This window comes from Zonotrichia albicollis, chromosome 4, assembly GCF_047830755.1.
Source record: "Zonotrichia albicollis isolate bZonAlb1 chromosome 4, bZonAlb1.hap1, whole genome shotgun sequence".
NCBI classification, from domain to species: Eukaryota; Metazoa; Chordata; class Aves; order Passeriformes; family Passerellidae; genus Zonotrichia; species Zonotrichia albicollis.
The window spans coordinates 64411879-64438382 of NC_133822.1; the positions used below are offsets into that span (position 1 = coordinate 64411879).

At 41.7% G+C, this 26504-nt stretch overlaps 3 protein-coding genes and 1 long non-coding RNA gene across 6 annotated transcripts in view; 2 read left to right on the plus strand and 2 right to left on the minus strand.

Annotated features, from left to right (window-relative positions):
- TUBGCP6 (tubulin gamma complex component 6) overlaps positions 1–8362 on the plus strand; it is a 30154-nt gene extending 21792 nt beyond the window's left edge. The window contains exon 26 of the mRNA XM_005481926.4: positions 359–8362. Within this exon, the coding sequence (XP_005481983.2) occupies positions 359–450 (92 nt within the window). The 3' untranslated portion in view covers positions 451–8362. The remainder of the gene's footprint in view (positions 1–358) is intronic.
- On the minus strand, positions 5702–20349 carry SELENOO (selenoprotein O). Its single transcript, XM_074539989.1, has 9 exons — positions 19751–20349; positions 18234–18437; positions 17072–17252; positions 13908–14038; positions 13262–13542; positions 12765–12915; positions 11033–11218; positions 9829–9985; positions 5702–9161 (listed from the first exon to the last, which is right to left on the minus strand). Exons 1-9 carry the CDS (start codon positions 20332–20334, stop codon positions 8970–8972), a joined length of 2067 nt encoding a protein of 688 aa, XP_074396090.1. The 5' UTR covers positions 20335–20349; the 3' UTR covers positions 5702–8969.
- LOC113458584 (uncharacterized) lies at positions 19626–23953 on the plus strand. The gene is made up of 3 exons (XR_012580110.1): positions 19626–19827; positions 20595–20694; positions 22598–23953. It is a non-coding gene; the product is annotated as an uncharacterized LOC113458584 (long non-coding RNA).
- The window catches only part of TRABD (TraB domain containing), a 31766-nt gene continuing 28307 nt past the window's right edge, over positions 23046–26504 (minus strand). For all 3 annotated transcript variants that reach the window (XM_005481923.4, XM_014275969.3, XM_005481924.4), the window contains exon 10: positions 23046–26307. In XM_005481923.4, the coding sequence (XP_005481980.1) occupies positions 26133–26307 (175 nt within the window). In that variant the 3' untranslated portion in view covers positions 23046–26132. The remainder of the gene's footprint in view (positions 26308–26504) is intronic.

Genomic DNA, 26504 nt, shown 5'->3' on the forward strand with positions numbered 1-26504 from the left:
GGACCTAAATGTGCTTCCTGGTCAGTTGTGATTGTGATAGGAACACACCATCTTTATTGTGAAAGATTCTGTGATTTCTTTGTTTCTATGAAAGCAACATAAGAAGGAAATGCTTTGTTAGAATAATGCACTTTCACTTAGAACTGACACATAGTCCTTTTGCATTTATTTAAAATATTTTATAATTCCAGAAAGAAATACTGGACTTTTCCTTATGTTAAAATATACATTTGTTCTCAGATTTCTGCATTATGCTTTTCTTTTTTTTTTTTTAATTAAAAGGCACAGATGCTGCCAAGGATGAATTTACAATATTAATCTTAGTTGAAGCTTACTTTATTTTTTTTATTTTTTCCAGTGGTAACAAAGCTTGTAAATAGAGGATACCAACCACATTTGGAGGACTTTCTGCTGCGAATTAACTTTAATAACTATTACAAGGATAACTGAACTCTATAGAGTAAGGATCACTGATAACACAGTAAAACAGAAACTATGTGTATATGCTTATGATTTATAGAAGCTTATGCAAATGCCATGCAGGAGGCATTTTTCTTCAGTGAAATATTCTGCTATCTAAAAGCCTGAAGAGTATAACTACCATACACAGAGCATGATGATGCTTAAAATCCACTAAACCTGCCTGTTGTTTAATCTGCTAAGAATTGATATTGTCATTATTGCAGAGATAGCAGAGCTGAGTGCCTGGTCTTAACACAGGAGAGAGTGCAAAACTGTATATCTGTGAATGTGTAAATGTTGTATTTTCAGTGGTGTGAATTTCCCTCAATGTAAATACATGTATGTGAAATAAATTAACAGATACTTTCTAAAACTGCTGAGAGATGGGTATGAGGTACAAATGTTCTCACAGGTATTAGTATCTGTTATTTGAGGTGGTTTATTTTCAAACTGATATTAATTCTTAATCTAAATATAACTAATTTCTTTAAGACTTGTAGTCACAGTGGAAGAGAACATGATGTGCCAAGGTGGTCTATTAGGAGATAGAATATTTGACTATTCAAGCACTTGGTGATTGTTGGAACACTTGGGCCAAACTTAGTTTCTTTATCCTTAATTTAAACTATGCATCTTATTTTGTGGTGATTATTTAAAACACCTAAACCAGAAATTCAGCATCACTGAGGCAAAATAAAGCTGTAATTCCCAATATATTCCAACTACTGCTTTCAACTAAAGGACCATATTTGCATAATATTCCTTTTTTCACTTTGGTTTTTTCCCTTATATTGTGAGAAGAGACCATTGAACTTTCGATGTCATAATATGAGAATGTTATAGAGAGGCAGTCAGCATTAAAATACTTTGGTTTTGAGATCCTGAAGTCATGGTTGACTAAAAGGTTGGTCAACCATATTCAGGAGGAGCTCATTGTCTGATGAGGGGACAGTTATTTAAAGCTACAGGCCTGACTAGCATGTTGCCAGGACTATGGACTATTGAATAAGATTATTTTATGATGTATAGATAGTTTTATATTTTTTTTTCTGAATGAGAAATAAGTGTTAGAGAGAGAATATACCAGCTGTGAAGCTGACCTGAATGTTTCTGTTCTGATTCCAAAGTCAGTGTCAAAACATGGTAATGACAGTTGCAACATACATCTTCTATGCTGTTTCCTTATCAGTGCTGTATTTAATTAACTCTCTGCCTTTTGTTCTGCAGAAAAGGGGATTGCAAGAGCAAGTGGCTTGCAGACTGAGCTGTTTTGTTGCCTAGGGAGGCAGAGACCTGTTTGTTTACCTGACTTGTTCTTCAGGAATATACAGGAATGGGTGTGTATGTGCAGGCGTGGCTTTTGGTGCAGACTGATGTCTTGTCCTGAAGCCACTGGAGTTCCCACCCAGCATCTTTGGGAGCAGTGTCTGATGTTTGGGACCTTATTGCTTGGCGCTGCACTGTTACTGTAGAAAGACCCATTGAACACTGTCTGAGTTTGTGGTGTGCCTGGGGCAGACCTTTAACATAAACACAAGCAGTAACACACAACAAAGATGATCGTGGAAGCATTGGTTGGACATATTTAAGCGCTCTTGGAATTCCTCCTTCCTGCAATGATGTTTTAAGTGAGACAGCCGTGGGCAAAGCAAAGGAAGATGTTGTTCCTTTTAAGGAGAGCAGTTCAGCCTGGCGTGAAAGGGAGGATGGAGAAGGCCTGGTCGCTGTCCGGAGCCGGACGCGCGGCCGCGCTGCCCCCGCCCCGAGCCCCGTCCCGCAGCCGAGCCGCGCCGCGGGTGCAGTTGCGGGCAGCGCCCTCGAGGTGGCGCCGTCTGGCCGAGGCTGAGCGGGGCTCCCGGGCGGGCGGAAGGCGGGATGGGGATGGAGGCTCCGCACCCGCGGGGAGACCGCGTTAAACAGCCCCGGCCCGCGCCGGTGATCCCTCTGTGTCCCTGTCCTCGCTCCCGCTCCCCCGGTGCCACAGCCTCAGCCTTCACCGGCTTCCCCTGCTCAGAGATCCCGCGGCCGCGTCTGCCGGCACCGCGCCCCGGCCGGAGCGGCTGTGCCCGGGAGGGCGGGGCCGAGCGAGGGCGGGCGGGTCCGGAGCCGCAGCCGCGACCGGCTGGGGATTCACGTGGGGCCGCTCAGTGCCGCGCTGTGCCGAGCCGAGCCGAGCCGAGCCGAGCCGTGCCGAGCTCTGTCCTGCCGCGGAGCGTCGCCTCCTTCAGCACCAAGAACAGCTACAATTGCGGCTACGCGCCCGCCCCGCTGAGCCGAGCCGAGCCGTGCCCGTCTGAACGCTTTTGTAAGTTATTCTGCATTTCCCTCCCTTGTTTGGTTCTGCTGTAATTTGTCATCCTTAAACGATTTTCCTGCAAGGGAATTGTAAGCTACTTTTTGAGTCAGGGACAGCATTTCACAGTGTTTTTCCAAGAACTGAGGTATGGAGGCGTGAGAGTTCTAAAAGAGAAATAACTTAAATATGATCCTTGAGAGGGACTTGTGAAGTCACTTCAGAAAGACGAACTTTTTAATTCATGTTTCCACGGGGAGGCATGAGTGAATACAAAGAGCATCCTAAGTCACCAGAAGGGTCAGACCAGTAGTGTCAGTGCTTAGAACCCTGCTCTAGGGAATCCGTGGAGGGATGGGAGAGGCCGCTGTAGAAGGTAGGAAGCAACACAGCTTGTGCTCCTTTGCTAGTACAAGCAAAGCTCTGAAGGTACTGGAGGTGATTTCAGTTCTTTGGGCAGAGGGTATGGGCAGATATCTGCAGCATGTGAATCCTCAGGCAGCAGCTGACTCCTCTGGTTTGTAAAAGCTCACCTGAAGACTGTGGATTCTCACTGTGATTTTACAGTTGCTGGGCCCTGTGTCCACACTGTCCTTGCTTCAGGGCTGGCTCCTGGGACCAGGACAGGTCTGGGGGTGAGGTCTGGCTGCCCAGTGGAGCTGGGGCACAGCTCCTGTTCTGGCTCCATCGAGGGGCTGATCCTGCTGCTTTGGCCCAGGACAGCTCTGTGCTCCAACCCCAGTGGTGGCAGGGGTGGAAAGGAGGCATCAGAATATCAGTCCTAAGATAAGATGCAAACATGGACATGTGCAGTGAAAGCCATCCTGGAGCATGTCTGAAATTAGGGCAGATTCTTGATGTCAGGCAGTGCTGGTTTCAATCACTGGGTGCAAGGAGTGAGGAAAAGGATGCCTTCATGTGCTTCTGGCATAGCAAATGAGCAGCACAGCTACAGGGTTGGAGCTCCCATCAGTTTCTCCTCCTACATAACTCCAGCCCTTTATTTGCAATTATTTCCAAATTTCCTAATTTTTTAAAGTGTTGAATACAAATTAAAAAAAAAAACCCAAGCCAACAAAATTAATAACAAAGCAACATAATAGCATTTAGAGGTTAAAAAAAAGAAATATTTTTATCTGATTCTAAATTATTTATTTGATGTTTGTCATTCATTGCTTATTTCATCTTCCTTCAAATGTTCAAGTGTTTTTAAGTTGGTCTGCCAAATAAGATTTAGATTATGGACATTCCAACTAGGAAGTTTTAGGAACAAATTGCAGAATTGTTTCTTTCTAGATATATAATTCTTAGTAAATACATTTTTTTCCTAAATGTTTTCCACTTTCAAGTACTTGGCACAGAGTTGATTGACTTTTTAAGACTATTTTGATTATTTGTCAGCAACTCACTGTGGGAGGGTGGGGGGAGGACTCATTAATGCTGGAGCATGAGCTACCACCAGAACAGGCACCATGAGAAACTAGTCATGAGCTGGTGGTGTGTGCTCTCAGAGCCTGAGCTGCTGTCTGTCTGTCTGTCTGTCTGCACCTCCCCATGCTCCAGTGGTGGATATGCCTCACCTGGCTTTGATCATCTACACTGCAGACATTTACATCTGAGTCAGTTGTTTAGGCTCTTTTTATAGTTCATGTGGAGAAAAAGACACTTCTGAGGCATGATTTACATGTTTTATTTAGATGTCTATGCTAATATCAGGTGACTCACTGCCTGGAAAGGAGCTATTTCTCTCAATTTCCAGGTTTTTCTTTTACACAGGGAGCCTAGAGGAAGGTTTTAAATACAGGACTTTACATTTTAGATGTTTGAGCATCTCTCTTGAAGACCCGTGTGCTTTGCCCAAGTCACCTCTGAGAACCCAAAAATGTATTTACCTTGTTCTTACAGAACAGTTCCAAGAGGAATTTGCTAATAGGGCACACTCACACTCTTATTCTGATGGATTTGGGCACACAGAGTGACACCATAATGTACCCAACATCAACCTTGTGAACTTACATATCCACTCAGAGAATAACTTCAGCCCAAGTGCTGAGCTGGGTGTCTCTCTGCTGCCTGTGTGGACACTGTATGGGAGCTGTGGTTTTAAGGGAATTTTCAAAAATTCCGCTAAAAATTTAAAGCCTCATCACAAATGCTCTCCCTGCACCCTGAGGGTGGGTCTGGCAACATTTAAACTTACAATCACATTTAAAAAAGGGTTTTTTTGCTTTAAGTGAGTTTTCATTCATGATTTTGATGATTCATAGAGCTGCAATTCTATCACTTCTGCAACAAGCTGTGAAAAGAAATCCCTTGAAGTCTAGACAATGGAAAACAGTTTGTTTTCTGGCTATATAGGCAGTGCTAAACACAGAATCAAAGTTTACCTTATATGAAGCCTTGGGTAAGTTTTTTTTTTTTAATCTAGAAGTACAAAGAGACTTTGCACACTTAGTTTAGAAAACTTGACTTCTCCCCGATTTTCTGCTCCCCTGTTAATTAGGCATCTGCTGCAAGAATTGCACGAACAAAAATGGTGCAGTCTGTACCCATGTCTGTCTGGAGCTTTATCCCAGCCCTAATGTCCTTTGATTTGCATGGCATGTACCTGGGCTGCACACAGGGTGGCTGCATCCTTCAGCTCCACAGCTGATGTCAGGGTGAGGGAAAGGAGAGGTGTTAGGGGGAAGTGGCAGGACCAAATGCAACATTTGTGTACAGGTGAGAGGAACTGAGAACTGCACTGCACACTGAACACCTCCCACTGTCAACACAGGAAGCACAAATGACAAGATGTAACCATGTAACCAAGGAGTGGCAGCATTATTTAGAATTCTGACTTTGTGATTATACACTGGATGTGACACCATTGTGAAACCCTCCTGTTGGGTTCACATCTGTGATCAGTGTTGTTACCAGTAAAACTTTCAAGAAATAGGCATTAAGAAAAATATTAAAATTGCAATTTTAATTAATTTTAATAAAATAATCAAATCTGTAGCACTTATTTGGAAAAAAAACCCAACAAACCCAACCCAGAAACAAACAAAAACTCCAAACCCACACAACATTCCAAAATAAGAGCTGACATTAAAACATTCTGCAACTGTAGATTTACAAGCTCATGAAGCAGAGTTATGGTAAGATCTTACCAAGTCATGAAAGGAGTCCCACTACCACATGAGACTATCCAGAGACTCATCTCCAACAGGTTCTCATTTCAGTTTTTTAATCTGGCTACCACTTGATTTTATGTGAGGGTACTTCAGGATATATGGTATAGCCACATACATGGCTTAGCATATGGTATAGGCTAAGTCTAATCAAGTATTTCCACAGAAAGCTTTTGATAGGAAGAGTCACCACTTCATTTTGAGCACAACTCCATGGTTTTTATATAAACAGAATATTTGGCCAGTAATAAATACTATTTTCAGAACCTATTGCAAATACAAGCAGTAAAAATCAAGAAGCAAATTATGATTTAAGTATTTAGATTCCCAAATGCTGTAAGCTGCACTCCCTTCTCTCTGAAGAACTGAGCTAAGTGATAACATTCTAGTGATAATAATTGTGCTGCTGCTCAACCTCCTGCTTCCACACTGCTCCAGGAACAAGAACAGAAGAAACTCTCTATCATCAGGGATCAAACTATGACCCACCTGCTGAAATGAGAATGCTGAAGAGCACAAGCATTCCACTTGGCTCTGGACCATTGTGCTTCTTCAAACACAAAGCACTGATGTTACTCATGCCCTGGGGAACCGAGCAGTTGGATGTCAGCACAGCTGAACACGTGAAAACCTGAGTTTCTACTGCTGGTGAGCATCTGTCAGACATACAACTTTACTGAGGGGCACACCAAGGGGCTGCATTAATCATTCCAACCCTGGAAATTGATTGCAAGACCTCCTGCAAAGAATATTTAGCAGCAAATAGCACTGTGTTTGCAGTTCTCACTGTACGATTCATTTTCCCTTTTAAAGATAAGATAATTGCTTGTAAATTATTCCAAAGTATCTCCTTCTGTGATTTTGGCAATATAGGTGCACAATAATTTGGTAGTTAATCCAAATTCTTGTATGTCCAAACACACAGTTATAGTATTATTCTCCTTCTCTGTACTACTATTAATAAAGACCTACTCAACCCCCCCAAATTATTATTAGAATGCTGTTAAAAAGACTTGATACTTTAGGCATGGTTAAGAATCATTACTTTTTACCCCATTTTGGTAAAGGAAAAGCTTGGACCGAGCTCTTCTAAAACTCTGTTCCCCTCTGTGTCCTGAAAGAAAAGATATAAACTGAGAAACAGAATCAGCACAGTCATGTTGATCAGTTTGGAGCAGCTTCTCCCCCCTCTGTTACTCCCTTGTGGAGCAGGCACACTGTAAGAGAGCACAGGTTCTGCAAGGGGATGTCTCAAGTGTATTGCAAATTGCCAGCACACTTTCCCTCCCTGATGCAATCCTGTTTACCCAGCACTGACTTTCTCTTAAAGTTTCTATTAAATGGTTTGGTTTCAGTAACCCAAATTTAAAGGAAGGATAATCCTTAATGAAAGCTTCCAAATCCCACAAAAATGGATTATTCCCAGCAGGCCTCTTTCAACTACACCATTCTTCCATGGGCTAGGTAATACACCTAGTTTGTCCTTTCTGTAAGGACTCAAAAATCCCACAGAAAGTGCTGTGCTTGTCAGAGATCACAGCTCATCACAAATCAGTTCCTCCAGCTCCAAGACAGAGAAAATGTTTACATTCAAAGCATGCCCTATGTCCTGTGACAGTGAGGAGGACAAACTGACTATTAGTACAGTTGGAAAAGCAACAGTCCAGCTGTTCTCCATGTCTGCTGACAGCTCATACTGAGGAAGACTTAAAAAAACCCCAATTCAACCCAAACTGGGAACAAGTTTGCATGGGGGTAGCAGAAGAATTTCTTTAAGGACACATAAATCACAGTGTGAGACAGCGGTCTCTTTGGAAAGAGAAGCCTTTGCATTAAACCAAACCTTTCAGGAGTCTGAACTTGTAACAGTCCTTCAAACAGAAACTCAGAAAGCTCAGTAACAACTAACTACAGAACAACTTCGATGATGTGACAATAATGGCAACCAGCCTTCCCCTGAAACCTCAAGTGAAGCATTTTAAGTAACTTGTGAGCAAGTCAGCTCCTCCTCTCATCCCACATCCTCCAGCATCTTTTACCCCAGCTCAAACAGCATGTTCCTAAATGACAAACTTCCAGCTTGAAGATTTTCAAGGACCATGGAAACCAACTAAATGGTGCAAGAGTAGAGAAGGATTGGAAGAACCCCACTGACCTGTGGGGTGATGAGCAGGTACCTCACCTGCCACACTTCTCAAACAGGCAGACTCTGTTAGGAGCACAGAAATAAATACACAACACACCTGAATCTGAGTGCTGGGGTAGTTTAAGGCTCAAGCTAATTTGGCTTATGGATCCTGCCCAAGGCAATTGGGTTACAAACTGCACTCCTGAGTTTAGCAGATATTTATGGGTGTTGTGTGCAAACATACTGAACCTGAATAAACTTCACCACAAAGTTTTCAAGTGCAGATGTATGTAATCTCCCTTAATTCTGCTCTTAAAAAAATTCAATTGCTCCCCCCAAATTCTAGCCTGCACACATTCTCAGAAAATAGATAAGGATTAAATACCAATCTGAAGGTTCAGAAGAAATGAACTACTTAATTAAATGAAACATAGCTTCAAACAAGCAACACTGAATCTGTTCCTCCATTAAAGAGGACTAAAAGTTTCTGCATAGAGAAAGCAGTAAATAAATACCAGAAGTACTATTAGTTAAGACATCAGACAAAAACAGATCAGATTCCTGACTTGCTATTTTTGTCTTCACATAACAACAATTCCATTTGGATGATTGAAGTTCAGCCTGCCTCAAGATAAAATACTGCTTTTAACTTGCAATGTAGTGAGGATAAAGGAAAGACTTTGGGTCTTTAAACATTTATATTACTGATGTGTATGGGCTGTTGATTGTCACTGGTCTGTTCCAAGATCCACAATTCCTTCAAGTTAAGCACAGCTGAAGACTGCTGCAGATGCATCCAAATGTAGTGTTGTTTCAATAACTTAATAGCACTTTGATGTTTGCCTTGCTGAATTCTTCACTGCTGAAGGAGGATCAGAGTCTTCAGTTCACAGCAAAAAACAAAGCAAGGCAGTTATGAAGATCACGTAATGCAGAGCTCCGAAGCCCAGAGCGGAGGTTTGCTGCAATAGGATTGTTTGCTTCTGCTCTCCCGAGAACAAGCAGCTGCTGCAGCTGCTCCCTCCTCTTCTGCATCCTCCTTCACCTCCTGGAACCCTTCTGCTTCTTGGAATGGATGTTCTAAAAGCTTCAGTACCTTTCTTACCTAGAGAGAAAACACAGCATGGTTGCTAAGAATTTAGGAAGTGAAGGCAAAATGGTATGGAGAAGAACCTCATGCCAAATAATGAGCAAGTGTATTGTATTTAATACATGAACTCCAGACAAGCCAAATGTTAAACAGATGAACAAAATATATAAGATGCAAACTGTAAAATTGTACCTGGCTGAGTTTGTATGTGTATGGAACTCAGGCTCAAATAACTTGAAATGCAAATATTAAATATAAATTCTTACATAATTTCTCAAAATAAATTAATTTTCCCATATTCTGCATGTAATGTTCCAGATGCTGAAGGTGAAAGTTGTAAATTTTAAAAGATAACATTTTCCAGAAAGGAACAAGTGTAAATTAATCCTCAACTGCCTTCCACGCCACTCTCAGGACAGTAAAAGCAGTGTACATGCTTTGTCCTGAGGTCAGCCTACAAGAGCTGGTGAAGTTCAGATTCAGAGTTTTGACTCCATTGTTTGTACTGCAGACCTTAAAATTACAGTGACAATAAAAACAATAGAGATCTCCTGAGCAGTGAATTCCCAATGCCCTTACTGCCCAAGATTCCAGACTAAATTTTGCCTGGTATAATGTCAGTCATTGACAGCACCACTACACATCCACACAAACCTAGAGAGAGAGAGCAGTAACAGCATACCTCTGAGAAATCCCCATTTTCAGCTGCTTCTATGGCATTCTGGGCAATGTAATTCCTCAAGATATATTTTGGATTGTTTGAATTCATGACTTTGACACGCTCAGTGTTCCAGGCATCAGCATTACCAACACTTTCTATTTCCTTCTGCAAACGAACTCTGAAATTAAGCAGGTGACAACGACTGGTTTTTACCAAGAACCACATGTAGAAGTGGACACATTTTGTTGTTTTGAAATACTTCATTTGCAGTTCTTAAAAAATACTACATCATCTATAATCCTCTCAGTTTATAAAATGCAGCATGACAAGAGAATAGAAAACACCACTTAGTTTAAAAGCAGTACTAGGGACAGTCAGCAGGTCCTGACACAGCTCAAGGAAGTGGTACAGCACAGCAATTCTGTTCTCCAAAGTCAGATGAAGACACAGGATATGGTCTGTTCTGCATTGCTCTGCAATGACTGACACATTCAGGTCTTGTCTTTCAAGTATTTCTATATTGTTTATTGGTTAAAGTGTTTGCTGTTCTGGTAAAAGCACAAGGATGCAATACAGCAGAGGCAGTTTGAGGTACTTTCTATCAGTAGTATTTGCTAAAGCTCTCAGACCTGCTGGAGAACAAAATCACAGGCAGCAAGGTGAGGGAAGATCTGCCCTAATCCACACAGTACAAAAAATTAAAGCTGTATTCAGGGTTTTTTTTACAGAAGAAATCTCCTGCCAACACTTATGTTTTTAGGCTTTAGAACAGTCTGGATATTTGTTTTTCCTGGCCATGATTTCTGTTTTTACTCTTTGATTAAGAATACTTGCTTTCTATATTAACACAAATTTCAAAGGATAGAATGCTTAGAGGTCAGTCAGTTGTAGTTGCTGAGCACTTAAAAGTTCACAACTGGAATTAGTCTATGTCAGAATCAATATCAACACTGGTGAAGCGCTTTTCATACTAGAGTTGATGCTAGGTGATTTCTACATCCTCACACTACTTCAAAATTTAGTAAACAAAGTAAAAAGATGACCTTGAACTTTCACAGCAACAAGGACACTGATCATGGCAGTAGATAATATTCTCCAGTTGCATGACGTCCTCACCTTCCTAATCTGTATTTGAGACTGGGTGTCTTTTGTGAGACATGCACATTATTCTCAAAATGCAGAAATACAATATCAATAGTGAGATATTAATACTGAGAAACTTTACCTGTATTTCTCCAGCCATTCCTTCCAGTGTCTTTTATTTCTGCTAAGTAAATCATCTGCTGTTAACTGCTGCAGTTTGGAGAACTGTTCAATGCGTTCCAGCTCTTTATTTATATTAGCTTTTGTTCCAATTAATGCTAACAGCTGAGGGTTAGACTGAGCCAACATCAGCATCATTGACAGCTGTCTGGGAACAAAAAGAACAAAGTTAGATACTAAAGTTGAGCTGCTCATCAAGAACCATCTCCTTGCAATCAAAGTAGATACAAAAACATTCACAACAAACTGGGATTTCACTAGAGAGGTTAAGTAACAGAAATTCGTAATTAGCAAAACAACTTCTATTATAAATGATCCTAATTTTACTTTTTCTTTTATTTCTTTAACACCTACTATTTTTGCCAGTACTAATAAAAACCTAAATGATATGGGGGAAAATACTTCATTTAAGTCCCATGAGACCAACACTGTGTTTAATTTTTTTAGTTAGCCAGTCTAAATCACAGATGAGAACTGCTTTCTGGTAATAAGTTCCAAACAATATCCAGACTACTCTGCTGCAGGTTTGACTAGGATTGCGTCTTTTAATATTTCACTGTGTTAGCTGGTGCTGTGCAATAGCTCCACCTTAGTTTGCAAAACTATGCTAGCTTTTATTTTTCCTGAATTAATAACTGCAGCATAGATAAAGTAAAATAAAAACCCAAAGAGTTGCAGCATATCAAAATACAAAGTGTTTTTATTTCCTCTGTGAATGCAGTTTTAAGCAAAGGACAAAAGAAACATTTCTCCTGGCTTCCAAATAGACAACTCATTATATCAAGTTATATTGTCCTACTTTTAGTCAGCAGAGATAAGCCAGGTGCTTTGATTTCTGAGTTTATATAAAGTACTATTGAGACCTGATGTACACATCTGATATGCCTAGATCTGTGATATCCAGGTGCTGGGATTAAAAAATAAATCAGTCAAGCACTCACTTTAATATAGTACTATTCCCCTCCAAAATGTCACATCCCTATCATGATGACTTATACCTGCTTTTCATGTTTCTCTAGTCCTGAATGCAGTGTTTAAAAAATACTGTCCCATCTCTACCATACAAGCTATCTCTGTACTGTGCTATCAACACACAGCAAAAGCTGAAAAATTTGGTGGGTTCATCCTTCGTGGAGCACTTACTTAAAGAAGGCAGGGGGAAGGGAGAGAAGTATACCCAAAATATCTTTAATGCTTTCCCCATCTGCAAAAGGTGAAAAATTGCTGCAGTCACTGCAGCTGTTGAACATGAGTTATTATTTTTCCAGGCTCAGAGTAGCTGGATTGCAGAACAAACAGGACATGGACAACACCACCTAAAGGTTATCCTGAGGCCAGAACTTCAGCACTTGAAAGTGACTTTGCTGAGAGTACACTAGCAGAACACAGCAGAATTGTAGCTCAAACCCATTTCTTCTGTAAAATACTCCCGTATCACTTCATTATTTGGCACTCTCATTGCCTCAAGTCAGCAGAGACAGGGAAGGAAATGAAAAAAAAAGACCAAGCAAAAGCTCAGACAACTATAACTCAAGAGCCAACTGCTGAAAGTCAGTGCTGTGTATCATGGTGCATCTTCTCAACAGTGACATTTCCAATATCAAAATCAGTGAAATATTATATACCATGCAGAGTTCATTATGGTTATAATGAAACTAAAAGCAAAAACCAAAAGCATTTAAGCAGAGTAATACCTTGGATCCATCTGTGGTTTAAAAACAACTTTCAACTCTTCCACAGAAGCACACTGACTTGTAAGCTCTTCTAAGAAATCTTCAAATTTTGAAGGATCAATGTCTACTGAGAATGAACTCAGCAAGTAAAAAATATTTGTGAAGTCTCCAGCTGAAAAAATTAATTTTATGAGTAATGCAACTAATAAAGCAGCAGGAAAGCAGTTCCCATACCTCCTTCTATCTCCTCCCACAGCAGTACAGGTCACCATTCTAAAGAGGCAAATACACTGTTCTCTCAGTGAGGGTGAAAATGTGAAACAGGGGCCCTGCATTAGGCAACAACTACTCCACAGCTCACAATAAGGTAATTATTTTCAGCTTTTTGTTCTTCTCCCAGATAACAATGTAGCTGCACAAGGCTACTTTCTTTTAAGGTCAAGATATAAATTTTGTTTTGATTTGATAATAGATTCTGATAGGCTATTAAATAAGCACCTTCAGTGCTGTTCACCAACCTGTGAGATGCATGGTTTCAAGCAGTTCAGACACCAGCTTGCTATCTTCTTCTAATTCCAGTTGGATTAGGCCTAGTTTTTTTCTCATCTTCTGCAAATAGTGTTTCTCAAATTCTGCATCATATTCCTCCTCCAGGATGAGTTGGCTTATTTCCAAGGGCAGCTCTGGAACTAAAGCTTCAGCAAGTTTCCCCAGGTTCCACTTGCAAATCTCAGGCTGTTTGTTGTAGGCATAGCGCCCTGTGTTATCAGAACCATTGCACACATGCTCAGGGTCATACCTACAGGAGAAGAAATGGTCAGCATTCTTCTACACACCTGGACACCAATACTGGGAGAAGTGGTACTTTTATTATTTTAGTCTGCTCTAGGAATTAAAAAAAATTGGAAGGAAACAAACCTTGATTCTTTTCCCAAAGCCACAGGCTACAAGAACAGTCTAACAGCTAGAGATGCTGTGAACACAGTTGCAACTACATTGACAAGAAGAATTACAGGAGAACTAAACTACCTTGATCTCCTTTGCCGTGAAGATAATTCAAAAATCTACTTTAGAATTAAAATATTAAAGCAACCATGAACACAACGATTGTCCTGTATAGTAATAACAACATATCCACATTCCAAACAGTGATGCCCCACTGACCTGTCCATAAAGCCAAAAGGGCCATAGTCAATGGTCAGTCCAACAATGCTCATGTTATCTGTATTCAGCACGCCATGGCAAAACCCCACACACTGCCACTCCGCAACCAGCCTCGCCGTGCGCCTGGTGACCTGAAAGGAAGGGCCTGGTGTTCATTTGGCACCACAACAACCTATTTCCAACACATCCATGTATTTCCTAGCCTGAACTGATGTTTCTACAGCTCCAGTGGAAGCAGATTCTGGCAGTATGCACACAAACATCTTAAGCACAGTTTGCCTCTCTCCTCCTGTTCCCCTGCCTCCCATTTCCATGTGCATCCACTTCTCTCCTTCCATGCTTGACTTGCCAGTCAACTGAACAGCTTTCAAATGCTCTGGGGACAGGACACTGAAATAAGCTGTTTGACATCAGACTTGCATACTAGTGTAGTCATTATAGTAATATATTATTTTGCCTAATATTAATTTTAAAGAGTAACTACAGGCAGGAAATCACATCAGCAAGTGTTGTATTTTGGTTTACCTCATATGTAGGGGTGATTTACAGGGAGGCTGAAGTGCTGACACAAAAAACCTATTCAGTGCAAACAGGTTTTAGCACTGATAAACATTTGTCTCCATGTTCTGAGTGGAAATAAGGCTACAAGATTAAATGAAAGTATTGCAAGAATGATGATTTTATTTAAATGCAATTCTTCACCAAATGCATGTTTCATTAGTAATTTTCCACTGCTGAACTGAGAACTATTTGTATGGAATAAAATCACTGCATGTGCCCCATCCTTCAAATAAATAGTGTAATATTTTAAAGCAGTTCTAGTTATTTAAATACATTAACCCACCTGGCAACTACAATACTAAAAATCTACAAGTCAGAAGCTAACATGGTTTTTAAATAAAACTAGTTGCAAATACTTTACTAAATTGCTGTAAGTAAAAATTTTGTATAGCCAGTCACTAAAACTTAAATCAAATTATTTTCATAGATAAAATAATTTTTCTTCCCAAACAGCTAACAATGCACAGAAATTCAAAACAACTATTTGCTCCATCCTGCAGTGTAAATGTATTCCATTAAGGTTCAAAAAACAATCTACTAATTGTTCAATTAGATGTTTCTATGCCTTTGTGTTCAAATCCAGAATTTTTCTACCTTTTAAAAAAAAAATACATTAAGTCAGGTAAAGAAGAAAAATTAGACAAATCTTGCACTGACAGGCAGTGAAAACCACAAATGATGCAATGAAACACAACCTTTTGGTCTACCTTGAGATCGATAGATAGATAGACAGACTTGTATTTTTTCCAATATTCTCATGGTAGGTACTTTACACATCTTTCCTGAATGCTGATTCATGGGGCAGCTGGAAGCCAGCAGCCAGCTGCATGTGTCCAAAACTGATTACCTAGGCCATGACCCAGTAAGAGAGGCACACCCCGCAAACGGCTCTGTGCCAGGAAAATGTAAAATTTAAAAATAAAAAATCCTGGCCACCAGGGTTGGGATGAAAGCACTCCAGTGGTAAGGCAGTCCTTGTATGGATGCACTGCACTCCACCAGGGCTCTGGTGAAAAGAAATCCCCCTGATGAGAGTGCCCAAAAGCAACTAAAGCTTGGGTGACACTCAAAGATGAGTATATTGATAATGAAGAGACAGCTCTCAGCATCCTCTTTAACCTTTATTATTTTTGATCAACATTTTTCTACAGATAGACAAACCAGAAGGCAAGTATGGTGTGTGTATAGATGAGACTGTCAGCTGAAGGACATGCTCATTTAAATTTAGAAAACAGCTAAAAATTATTTGAGAAGTACAGATAATGATGTCTGCTTTCTAGGCAGTGCTGTGAAACGCAATCACATGCAATGTACTTTTACTGTTTTCTCCATTTCCTCCACAGTGCAGAAAGAATGACAAAACAAGATAGAGTTGAAGTGACAGCAGTTCCCTGTAAATAGATGTGTTTGTTCAATTAAAAAAGGACTGGGGTGATTTTCAGGTGGAGGAAAGTCTGGAAAGTTTCCACTAAGGATGAGAGAAAACATGAGGAGGCAATGACAGCACAGACATGGAGTGGGGACAGGCAGTGGCACGGGGAGCACAACAAACAAAAAATGGATCTGGGGAAACAAGCAAAGGATGCTAGGAATACAGGTGGGGGGAAGGAGAAGGAAACCAGTAGTAACTGGGCCAGGAAAAGCAGCCAAAAGCAGGAAGAGGCAGGACTGGGCATACACACACATCCAACGATCCCCAAGTCCCATGATTTCTGTGCCATCAGGAAGCAAACACGCCACCACTACAGAGCTGGACACAACAGAGTGAGTGGCAAGCCACAGCTCTTCTCATCAACCCAAACTGTCCACACACAAAGGACTTGTCCAGAAGAGTTAAACTCTTTGGAACATAGTGGTGAACCAAGCCACAGCTGGCTTTGCAGAATTAATGCAAGTGTGCACAGGTTGTGGTAAAGAAAAAAAAAAGGGCAAGAAACCAAACTCTGGAATGTCAGCTGTCAAGTCTGGGTTTTGACCTCTTATCAGTCTGCTATGAAAGTGCATCATGCTGCGGCCATTCCCTCAGTCCATACCAGATCATTTCAGGTTTCAAAGCACCACAACAGCTTTCACATAGACTACTCAAGTATTAGACACTGATATTTTTTAATTACTGTTTGCTGGCTAGTTATAAAAGTGCTCAACTGCCTTTTAACATTTCAGTTCTAAAGTCTGAAGTTAAACTGATTTGCAGACAACATTCCTGTTCATAATCTGGAAAACGAGACTCAGCATCTCAGTATTTTACAAAATGATGCCTTGCAAGTAATGTCTCAGCACCATCAACTCATCATCTGACAGTCAGAGCCAGAACTCCTTCTCCCAGTCTAAGACAGTCCCAGAAAATGGAGACAAGCCTTCAGAAGCTCCCCCAAAGCAGGGAAATCATGATTTACCATTAGGAAGGTTACACTGTTTCCACTGGTTAGATCAATATCAACACTGTTTTCATCAATAAGGTCTACTGAGAGTGCTTTCTTCAAAGAAGAGTTCAGACATTTGAGTGATACAAAGTTCTAGCTGACTCCAGTCATCTGTGCCTGCAGATGGACTCCCTGAAGACGACTGGTATGGATTTATGAAGAGAATCTGATCTTCCTTACCTCTTTGAAGAAAGCAGCATTCCTCTGAACAGTGTTGTCTGAATGAGCCTCCTGGATTTCTGGGTAGAAAGTGCTGATCACATAATCGAGCATCTGTATTCGAATGTCATTTCGGTTCATGCTGGGACCCTTGCGTCCTGTGTACTCATCAGGGGGCTTAAAAATTTCAAAAGAGCCAAACCTGTTTCAAAATAAAAACATGTTTGAGAATTATCTGATACTATTAACATAATTTGATATTGCATGTAACAAAAACATTTACTGTTGTTGCAGTAACAGCACATTATCTCCTAACATCAATTCTTAGGTGACTGAGAGAAAAGACCTGCAAGATTCCTGCACTGAACGTGTGAGGCTCAGTGACTTGGTGGAAGGAAGCTCCTACATCCACATGGACCTGAACTGACCAACCCTGCCAGTACTCAACACCAGCTCATTAAAGTTCCTTACAATTCCTCCTACTGAAAAATTTGTATCCTGCAGGTATGTAGAAGTTGTACTTATTTTAAATACTAGACTGTACATCAAGCATACCAAATATATTTTACAGCTATGTAAACACACAGGAATGCACACAAATATACACATATATATGAAAGCACATATTCCTCATACCTCACCTTCCTCTAATTTTCTGTAACCTTAGAAGAAGCAATGCAACTTCCTGAAATGCCTAATAGCTTCTGCTGGAACAGGAACCTCATACACTTCTCAGGCAGGGAAAGTACCCCCAAACTTTCACAGAACTCAGTAGAATTTTCACAGAACTTAACTTCACAGAACTTCACTTTCACAGAACTTTACATTAGAACTGGAATTAAGGACCGAGGTATAATACACCACTACTACTACTATTAAAAAGAAAAAATCATGTATTCTGTACAGGAATAAACACGAAAAATTTCTTCTCCTAAGTCTGCAGAACTTAATTCTTCTTTCTACCAGGCCAGCATTCCTAGTATTTATCTGTCTCTGTGCAAGGACAGCAGCCCATCCCATCTGCTGAGCAAGAAAAGCAGCTTTCTACAGCCCAGCAAAAGAAGTTCCAAGCCTCCAGAACAAGAAACACAAACGGTGCTGTTAGGGAAATACACTTTAGAAGACTGCTTAGTTTTAAAGGAAAAAAACCAAAACAAAACTGATCATCAAAACAGGCTCCTACCTTATAAATGTAGAGGCTATTCTCAGAACGACTGTACACCTTTCATGTTTTGGGTTCCCATCATAAAAGATGTCCCGAAGGACTCTGGAGTCGGAGGTGACGCAGGTGCCGGCGCGGGTGGTCGGGATCCCCAGGTGGAACATGGCCTCGCTGCACAGGAACTCGCGGATGCTGGAGCGCAGCACCTTCCGCCCATCCGCCTGCCTGCGCCGGGGACACACGGACAGCATGAGCCTCTGAGGCACCAACTCCTGTCTCCTCTGCAGCAGCAGAGAAATAAAAGCCTAGGAGAAACACACTCTGTCCACGGTCCCACAAAAAAGCAGTGGCAGAGGTGAAAAGCTGGACCTTCAAACTTCTGTTAAAGTTCAATTAGATGGACACACCAACTTGCAATGAAGAGCACACACAACAGAATAAACCTTCCAGGCACACATATCCCTTCTAATCATTAACTATGTTTGTTCTATTGATGCACTACTATTTCACAAATTTTTTAACATTTGAACAGTTATATCTATTTTATTGTTTATCAACTCAACGGTTTCCTCTTCATTAAATGAAATATAATGAACAATATTATTTTGAATCTTTCTGGGTAAGCAATTTAGAAATGGGGTCCTAAATATGAGCATGCACAACAGCTGCTCTAAAAAAAAATAAAAACAAAGACACAGGCAACAAACTAGCTTATTTAATAGATACTAAGCAAATGGAATAGACACAGGTGGTTCTCAGCCCACACTCCCAGCACTTCCAAAGCCACAGGCAAGCAGGAGAGCTGCCCAGGGCAGACCTACAAAGCTACCACCATAGCTGGGACTTTCACTGAGATTTCCTTAACCCTCACAGACTTGAAGAAGGCCTTCAGAAGACCACATACATGAAACTAAGGTGTTACAGAGACTGTAGGGCTGGAACAGAAAACACAGGAAATGCAAGTGGGAAAAATGATCTGAAATATTTAAAGGCTAATGTGACTAATGCAGATACCCATCCCTTGCAGGGATTTGGTCAGTATGCCATTCTGGGGACTTTCCACTATTCCCTCCTACAGCTGGGAAGAGTGGAAAGAAGGACCAGCAGAACCAAAACGCCCAAATTCAAATACCATCTGTGTGGGCAGCAATTACACACTGCTCTCCCCACTGTCATCATGGCCTGCATCCTGCCAAAGAGAGGAACCGCAGGGATTACCAGGGTTATCCTTGGAGGATAACCAGGGACAGAAATAATGTGCCACCTAAATGATGCAGTGAGATGCAGTTACACTCTTGTTTCCCATTGGAAAACTTTGCCACCTCCTGATCTGACATTTAAGCATTACACTCGCTGCTGCCAAAGGTAAACAAAAAACAAATAACCACGAGGGCTTAAGAGACGACCTTTGCCTCAGGGAATGACCCTCAGCACGGCTCCAGCCCCTCGCTAATGCGACCTGCGGGCCCCGTGCTCCCCGCACAGCGCCCGGGCCGCGCCCCGCCGGCCGCTCCGGCCCCGTCCCGCCCGGGCCTTACCGGGAAAAGGGGGTGATGCCGGCGCCCTTGAGCTGGATCTCCCAACGCTCGCCCCGCGGGCCCAGCACCTCGCCCAGGTACATGGCGGCGCCGTCGCCCAGCTGCCCCGCGAAGCTGCCGAACTGGTGCCCGCAGTAGCAGTGAGCCGCGGGCTCCGCGCCCGCCGGCACCCGGTTCCCGCTGAAGAACAGCGCGGCTTCGGCCTCGGCCTCCTCCGGGTCGGCCGCGGGCGCCTCCAGCCCCAGCAGCGCCAGCGCCGGCAGCGACATGGCCACGAGCCGCGGGTTCTGCAGCGGGCTGGGCCGCACCCGAGCGAAGCAGGCGCCGGGCACGGCCCGCGGGCCGCTCTCCTCAGAGGCGTCCACGGGCAGCGAGCGCAGAGCCAGGTTATCGAAGCGCAGCGCGCCCAGCCAGCCCCCGCCGCCCTCAGGCCGCTGCATGGCCGGGCCCGACGCCGCCCGCAGCAGCCGCGGGCCGAAACGGCGGCCGCTGCACAGCACCGAGGCCATGCGGCCAGGCCGGGGGCGGTGCTGCGGCCAGTCCCGCCCATGGGGACAGCCCGGCCGCGGGCACAGCCCGCCCATAGCGACAGCCCGGCCGTGGCACAGCCCGCCCGTGGGCACAGACAGCCCGGCCGTGGGGACAGCCCGGCCATGGGCACAGCCCCTCCGGAGAGCCCAGAGCGCGGCCGGGCCCAGCAGATGAAACTGCTTCCCGGGCGGAGCAGCGCAGCCAGCCGGTTGCGGGGGTGCTGGACCCACAAGAAGAAAAAAGATAAACGAATGTATACCACAAGTCAGAACTTATTCAGAATGCTCCTGTTTTGTGTTATTTCAATTAACAGCAGCCACCACAGTGGTGCGTCAAGACCAAACCCCTCCGAGATGCGCAAACTTTCTCTGAAGGGTCTAGTGGATGCCTCCACTCAAAGCCGGACATAGCAGGTAAACCATCTGCAGACAGTAGATGGCACTAAATTATTACTATTGTACTTTCCAACTGGGGTGTAACCATAACAGAGAGACAACATGGTGATGGCAGCAGGGGGAGGGAGAGGAGCTGCCCAGTGGCAGGTGATGCACACCCAGAACCCTGTTGCACTTGTACAAACCTGAGCAGCCTTGCCAGGCTTGCCCACACAGCTCTCCTGCAGGCCCTGGAGAAAGCAGATGTGCAGCTTAGCTGCTGCAGAGACACATCACAGTAATAACCAGCCAGCTCTAGTCAAATATCACTTTTCATTACTTTGTCCATTTTGTACATCATCTCTGTAGCCAGAATCAGGGACTGATCTTACCACTGAAACAATGTCACCTAGCTGGGATAATTTTTTTCCACTTTCCCTCATGCATTAGTTGTGATACACAAGTATCTTGGACTAAGGCAAGAGTGAAAGTAGCTGTGTGCATCTTTCTCCCTGCCCCTGTCATCACTAGAGCTTTTCCTACACAAACCAACAGATAAAACATCCAACAAGCAAAAGTAAGTGTTTGCTCACTTTGCAGCACAGTCACTCCCAGCAGGGAGCTACCAAGGAGGAGCCAGAGCCAGGTCAGGCATCAGGACTGAAAGGACAAGGGCTTGTGATGGAAAAGAGTACACATCCCCCAGCTCCCAGCCTTTTCTCTGCTGGGAGTGAGGGTAAGGGTGGTCCCATCTTTGCTGCTGTTGCCTCCCTGGAATACAGAAAGCTGCTCTCTGCAGCAGGCATAAGGCAAATGATGGAAGGAGGGAATAACTACACAACCCCCAGCCAGCTTCTTCAGCTGGGAACTGGAGAGCTGCTCCAGCTGTTCCTGGAGTCCTCCCATACACACAGACACACAAGACCTTCTGGTGTGAGGATATGCATAGCTGGTGCATTTTTGCACCCAAAGAGACAGTAGACTGATTTCAGGTGTGTATATCTTTGGAGCTACTTTTGTCCTGTGCTTAATATCTTCCATGTGTCCTCTTTCTATATCATGGGCTCGGCCCCCTACTGAAGTCTGTCCATCAGTCACACCCACATGAGTGACCCTTCTCCTGCCAATACTTAAAAACTCCCACATCTTACAAAAATGTCAGTCTTAAAACACTCAAGTCTAAAATTAAAGTTTATTTCAGTTTTAAAAAGAAATAAGGAAATACATACATGAGTATCTTAAGAGTTACACAAGTGGTAACGTGATGTTTCTTTTCCCCGTGTAGCTCCCACTGCCTGGCACTTAGAGGTAACTTGATATGTTTCTCCTTTTAGATGTTTTACAATTCACACAGAAATACAGCTTCCAGTGGAAACACAGACATTTGAATCCACTTCAAAAAGTCAATTTTTAAATTTTGTTCAGTATTTGGTATAGAAGAGACACCTCAAATGTGTCATGGGCCAGCAGTGTGCAATGCCATGCTGGTGAAGGATACGCTCCCAAAGCAGGCAGCTGCCTGAGCCAGCACTGCTCCAGAGCAGAGCTGCTTGCAGTGTCCTCTGCCACTGCCAGGGACAGCACAGCACTACAGTATTTAAAGTTTTTTCTTCCACCTAAATGGTTTTACCAGCAATCCTTTGCAGCCACTGCTCCAATTGCAACTGGAGGGAACTTTGCCTGATCAAGGAAAAAAGGGCTGCATTTTGCTTTACACACAATCAAAAAAGATGGACCACTGATTGACAAAGGGTACACACAGATGATACATTATCTGTATGGAATACAGCTTATCATATATATGAATACAGGGTCTTTGTATTAATATATATATATTTTTAAGTAATGGTCATATTGATTTACCTGTGTCAATTTGAAATATAAAGTGCTTTGCCATGATTCAACATCTTTTGCACTTAAAGGATCTTTATTTCCCAAACAGAGGACAGCACTTTAGGTACAAATGACTGTGCCTGATGTAAAGCCAATGTTGGAGTGCTCTACTGGACTGGGACTACAGCTGTCAGCTCCTTGCAAGACTGAGCACTGGAGTCATGAAAAGCAACAACAACAAAGTCAACTCACCATGCCTAACTCTGAACTCTGGATTTAGGTTCTCACATGGCGCAGACAGTCTCCCTGTGTCTTCAGTAGGGCAGGGAAACTCATCCTCTTCCTCTTAACCAGTTACATGGGGTAGGTGGAGAAACTCATTCCCCTGCTCCAGCACTACACTCAGATGCCCCTCAGCAGAAAGTAATTAGTTCAACTAATGTTCTCCAGGAAAATGTGTTAAGTAGTGGAATTATCCTGTACCAGATCTAGCTAACCAGCGTTTGCTCTTAATAAATATACTGGTTAATTAGGAAAATAAATACCTTCAACCGAAATGGTGGTTAAAATATTTTATTTTTTATATAATAGAACATACTGCTGTTTACTTTAAATCACTTTAAAGGCACACATTGTTAAAAATACTTCAAATTTACATCACATGTACAAATGCATAAAACAGATGTACATGTCACCAAAAAAATACAATATGGCTTCATAAGGTTGAGGTGGGGCTGGGACAATTCAACATAGACTTAAATTTTACAGGATGCTGCTAACACTGAAAGGATTGACTAGAACAGAAAAGAATGGACCTAAACCATGGATTATGTTATATAAACAGTACAACACATTGAATACACAACATCAAGAATCTGTGTATGGATTAATAGAATTGTTAGTTCTGCAAATCCATCACTTTCCAGTGCCACTGAATAAACAGTGCATGCGTATGATCTGCCAATTTGCAACAGTGGGAAGATAAACTGCAAATTCTCCAAGAAGTTCTCTGAAGAATCAGCTGATATGGTTTGTTAAAAAATAAAATAAAACAAAAAAATAAAAAGATTGAAACAATAGACTAAAGGTAGTGACTGGAGAGTATAACTGAATGACAAATGGACACCTTAGATGGTAATCACTTTTGGCTAAAAAGCATAAAACAAAGTCTACAAGAATGCTCCATGACAATCATTTAGCATTAGTCCCACCCAAGATTAAGGCTCCTATCTAAAATTTACCTTAGATTTGTTTTCCTTTGTGTAAAATTACCTGAGCACAGATATCAAAGATCTACAGAACTTTTAAAATAGCTGCAGATACTTTAAAAATCTGTAGATAACTTAAAGCAAAATATCCATATATTTAATTCTACCAGCTAAATATTCTCAAGAAAATAACCAACAGAACAACATTTTGGTATGTCAGTAAAGACAGGAGAAGAGTGAGCTTAAGCTTCTGCTTTCATCTTTTAAAAAATGTACATAAAATGTAATAGAATTATTCAGATAGTACTGCTTAATTGTAAACAATACATTAAATGTTTTTAAAAAACAGGAATCAAAATTTAGGCAGTCACTCTACTATTCTATAAATTGTTTACAAATGCTGCTTCTCCTCTTGCTAGAGATGGCTGGTGGTTTCTTAAGCACTAATAAATAGAAAATAAAAGGACCTGCCCCCACTGTTTTCTGTATTATCATTTATACTTTGTGTCCTAGAAGCATGAATTGCTGTCATTCTCATTTGCTAAGATTTATTCCCTGGACACCTGTAAGGCCCAGACCCAGAAGAGCACCTAGCATCACCTTAAGAGCTCTGCAGAATCTGGTTAGATTCAGTAAGGTTTAAGATAAACATGCACTTTAATCATTTGCTGCACTGGAACTCATACATACAGTTCTCAAAGAGCAAGCCAGAAAAGCATCAGGTTGCATGGACAGACCAGCTCCCAGCAAAATCAAAGCCATCACAGAGAGGAGCATCAGGCCCTTAAATTTCAAAGCTCAAAGAAGACTATACTGTACAGAAGACAGATGTACATACTTTTAGCAAACAAGACTGTAGAAACTATTTCCAACACAAGCCTTTGGAAATATACCCCTATTAAAAGTGGTTTCTGGACTTTATTGAACCAACTGAAAAACCACAATGAAACACAAAACACAACATCACCTTTTCCTCCTCCTGCCTCACATATTGGTTCCCATCTTTCATTCCCAAAAGAAATTAATACAGATAGAAACCTCACTTTAAGCAAGGAGCACCTGTGTATGAGCCTGAGGAGCAAATGGGACTTTTCCACTCAAATATATTGGGTTAACTTTGATATGACAATGTTATCTCTGTTGTTGAATCAGGACTAGCTGATTGCCAAGGGCATTTTACAATCACTGACAATCCTATAAAAAGAGAAGGAACCAAAAAATTCCAATGAAATATGAAGCTAGGATTAAAAAAACAAAAGAAAGAAAGAAAGATTGATGATGGATGAGTGTTCCAGATAATTAAAAAAGAAAGTAACAGCAGTCTGTAGTACCCATAATTCTGCATATAAATAGCAGGTAATCCAAATAAAATGCTACATTTGGTTGAAAAACTAAATTGAACACTGCTTTCCTATTAAATAGATTAAAATATTCATCCACCAAGAAATTACATTGATAAATAAAGTATATTCATGTAGCAAAAACAAGGGGCAGGTTAATTCCAGGCTTTTTATGCCAAATATGAAAGGTCTGAGAAACAAAAGTAAATTGTACAGTAGTTCTAGTCTCTTAAATTTACAATACTGGAACCAGCAGGATTTGGCTAAATAATAGTTTAAATAAGCTAATCTAAAGGAACAGAGTGTCCTGTAAACATCTGACACAAACCACACTGCATTCTGATGGGGTGGCTACACCTTCTCTATGCAGGAGAAAGACAATTCAACTGGTGGTGGTAACAAGGGATGCAATCTAAAGGCAACATTCCTGTTCTTCAGTAAGGCTTGTAAAAAATTTGAGCCGTGTACGTATGACAGCCTATACAATTCTGAAATTTCTGGAAAGCTCTTAAGTTTAAAAAAAGCCTAAATGTTTTAGGTATAAAACACACATTGAGAAGATGTCCTTTAAATTATGTGTAAAAGTGTCTGGCACCAGAAACAAACACTTGGTATTATTATACCTAAGAAAAAAGCAAAGAATCACTCAAGTGTCCCTGAACTTCAGAGGAGATGCAGCTGATTAGGATACTTTGTGTTGTTCTTTCCTCTGGAAAAGGAGCCATGAACACACACCCTTTAAGCTGCCTGTACTACATCATCAGTTTTATATATATATATTATATACAATGCATATATATAGTGTACATGTATATAGTATGCATATATAATATATATATATATATTTGGATACACATTTCTTTTACCTCAATCTGGAATCATCTGGTTTCATGCAACACACCTATCAAGAATCAAAACTATTAATTAGATCATAGCTGGTGTAACTTCAGTACCAAATCTTTTATTATATAGTGATTGAGTGTTGCTCAGCATCAATCAGGTCTGACTAGAATCCTCATCCTTCAGTCCACTTCATGCATTGCCTCCATCGCCCTTTCTTCAGCCACCTTCTTCACAGAGAGCCTCTACTGCTTGTTCACTGCTGAGGCATCTCAGTCAGCCTCTGAAGATAGCTCTGTGTTGCTGGCATTGAGAGAACAAACTGAACTGTCCTGTGACCTATTCGGTAGCAGCTGTATCCCAGCAGTCCAAACACTGTTGCTTTTAAAACAAATTTGAAAATCTTACTTGAAGCTGATGGAGGAGGCACACTGAAAAAAAAAACAGAAAACAATATTAATATTTGCATAGCTGGAAACAGTAGGCATTTACCAATTAAAAGAAAGAAAAGGGATTGTTTTCTCCCCTTCCTTCCCAGTGCAGGAAATTTTCACGTAACAGATGCATCATGAATGAACAAGGTATTCTTTCATGTTCAAGGGCTACATACAATTAAATAACAATAAAA